At 55.4% G+C, this 941-nt stretch overlaps 1 protein-coding gene across 1 annotated transcript in view; it reads left to right on the top strand.

Moving 5' to 3' along the window:
• Positions 1-299: 299 nt before the first annotated feature.
• ETH_00036705 (uncharacterized protein) overlaps positions 300-941 on the top strand; it is a gene marked incomplete at both ends in the record, with an annotated part of 1,588 nt that continues 946 nt past the window's right edge. The window contains 3 exons of the mRNA XM_013375127.1: positions 300-399; positions 481-583; positions 805-922. Coding sequence (XP_013230581.1) covers positions 300-399; positions 481-583; positions 805-922 — 321 coding nt within the window. The remainder of the gene's footprint in view (positions 400-480; positions 584-804; positions 923-941) is intronic.

The raw sequence follows: 941 nt of genomic DNA, 5'->3' as shown, positions 1-941 counted from the left end.
CTAGCGCGTAGAGGCAGGGGGGGGGCGGGAGGGGTGGGGGTTGGGGGTTTTAAACGGGGGGCTAATGCGGTTTTCTGGAGACCGGAAACCCTAAACCCTAATTCTAAACCCTAAACCCTAAACCCTAATTCTAAGCCCTAAACCCTAAACCCAAAACCCTAGGCGCGGGGGAGAGAGCACGCGGGGTGATCGGCTGGGGGCAGGGGGAGAGCAGAAGGGCAGAAAGCCCGGGGATCTGGGGTTTGGGTCGAGGATTTAGGGTTTAGGGTTTAGGGTTTAGGGTTTAGGGTTTGCTGCAGGAGACACGAAGCTGGAGTGCTTCATCTGCGGAGTTAAAAATATCCTGCAGCTGGGCATGCTGGTGTCGGAGGCCCAGGGGGCGCTGGTTATTGTGTGCAGGTGGGCTAGGGTTTGGGGTTTAGGGTTTAGGGTTTAGGGTTTAGGGTTTAGGGTTTAGGGTTTAGGGTTTGGCTTGCGCAGAGACCGCTGCTACGCCAGCGGCATTCTCGAAGAAAATGGATGGGACTCTTCGGCCTGGAGCCCTTTGATCGAAAACAAAGCTTTGGCGCATTGGCTCGTCAGGGTAATTAGGGTTTAGGGTTTAGGGTTTAGGGTTTAGGGTTTAGGGTTTGGGGTTTGGAGTTTCAGGTAGGGGCTAGGGCGCAAAGTCAGGCCTGGGGTTTAGAGTTTAGGGTTTGGAGTCTAGGGTTTCGCGCCCAGAACAGAAGCGAGGGCGCAGGCCGCAGGGCCTAGGGTTTAGGGTTTAGGGTTTAGGGTTTAGGGTTTAGGGTTTAGGGTTTGCAGCCGCTGACGGACGCGGAGAAGGTCTCCGCGATGCCAATCAGCAAAGAAGAGATGCAGCAGCTCGAGGAGTTTTGGGCGAGGTATGGAGACGCCACAATTGACGACGTCCGCAGCGAAGGTAAACCCTAAACCCTAAA

Source organism: Eimeria tenella, genomic scaffold (assembly GCF_000499545.2).
Source record: "Eimeria tenella Houghton genomic scaffold, Eth_scaff2537, whole genome shotgun sequence".
Classification (NCBI taxonomy): Eukaryota; Apicomplexa; class Conoidasida; order Eucoccidiorida; family Eimeriidae; genus Eimeria; species Eimeria tenella.
This window is presented reverse-complemented; position numbering and strand designations above follow the sequence as displayed.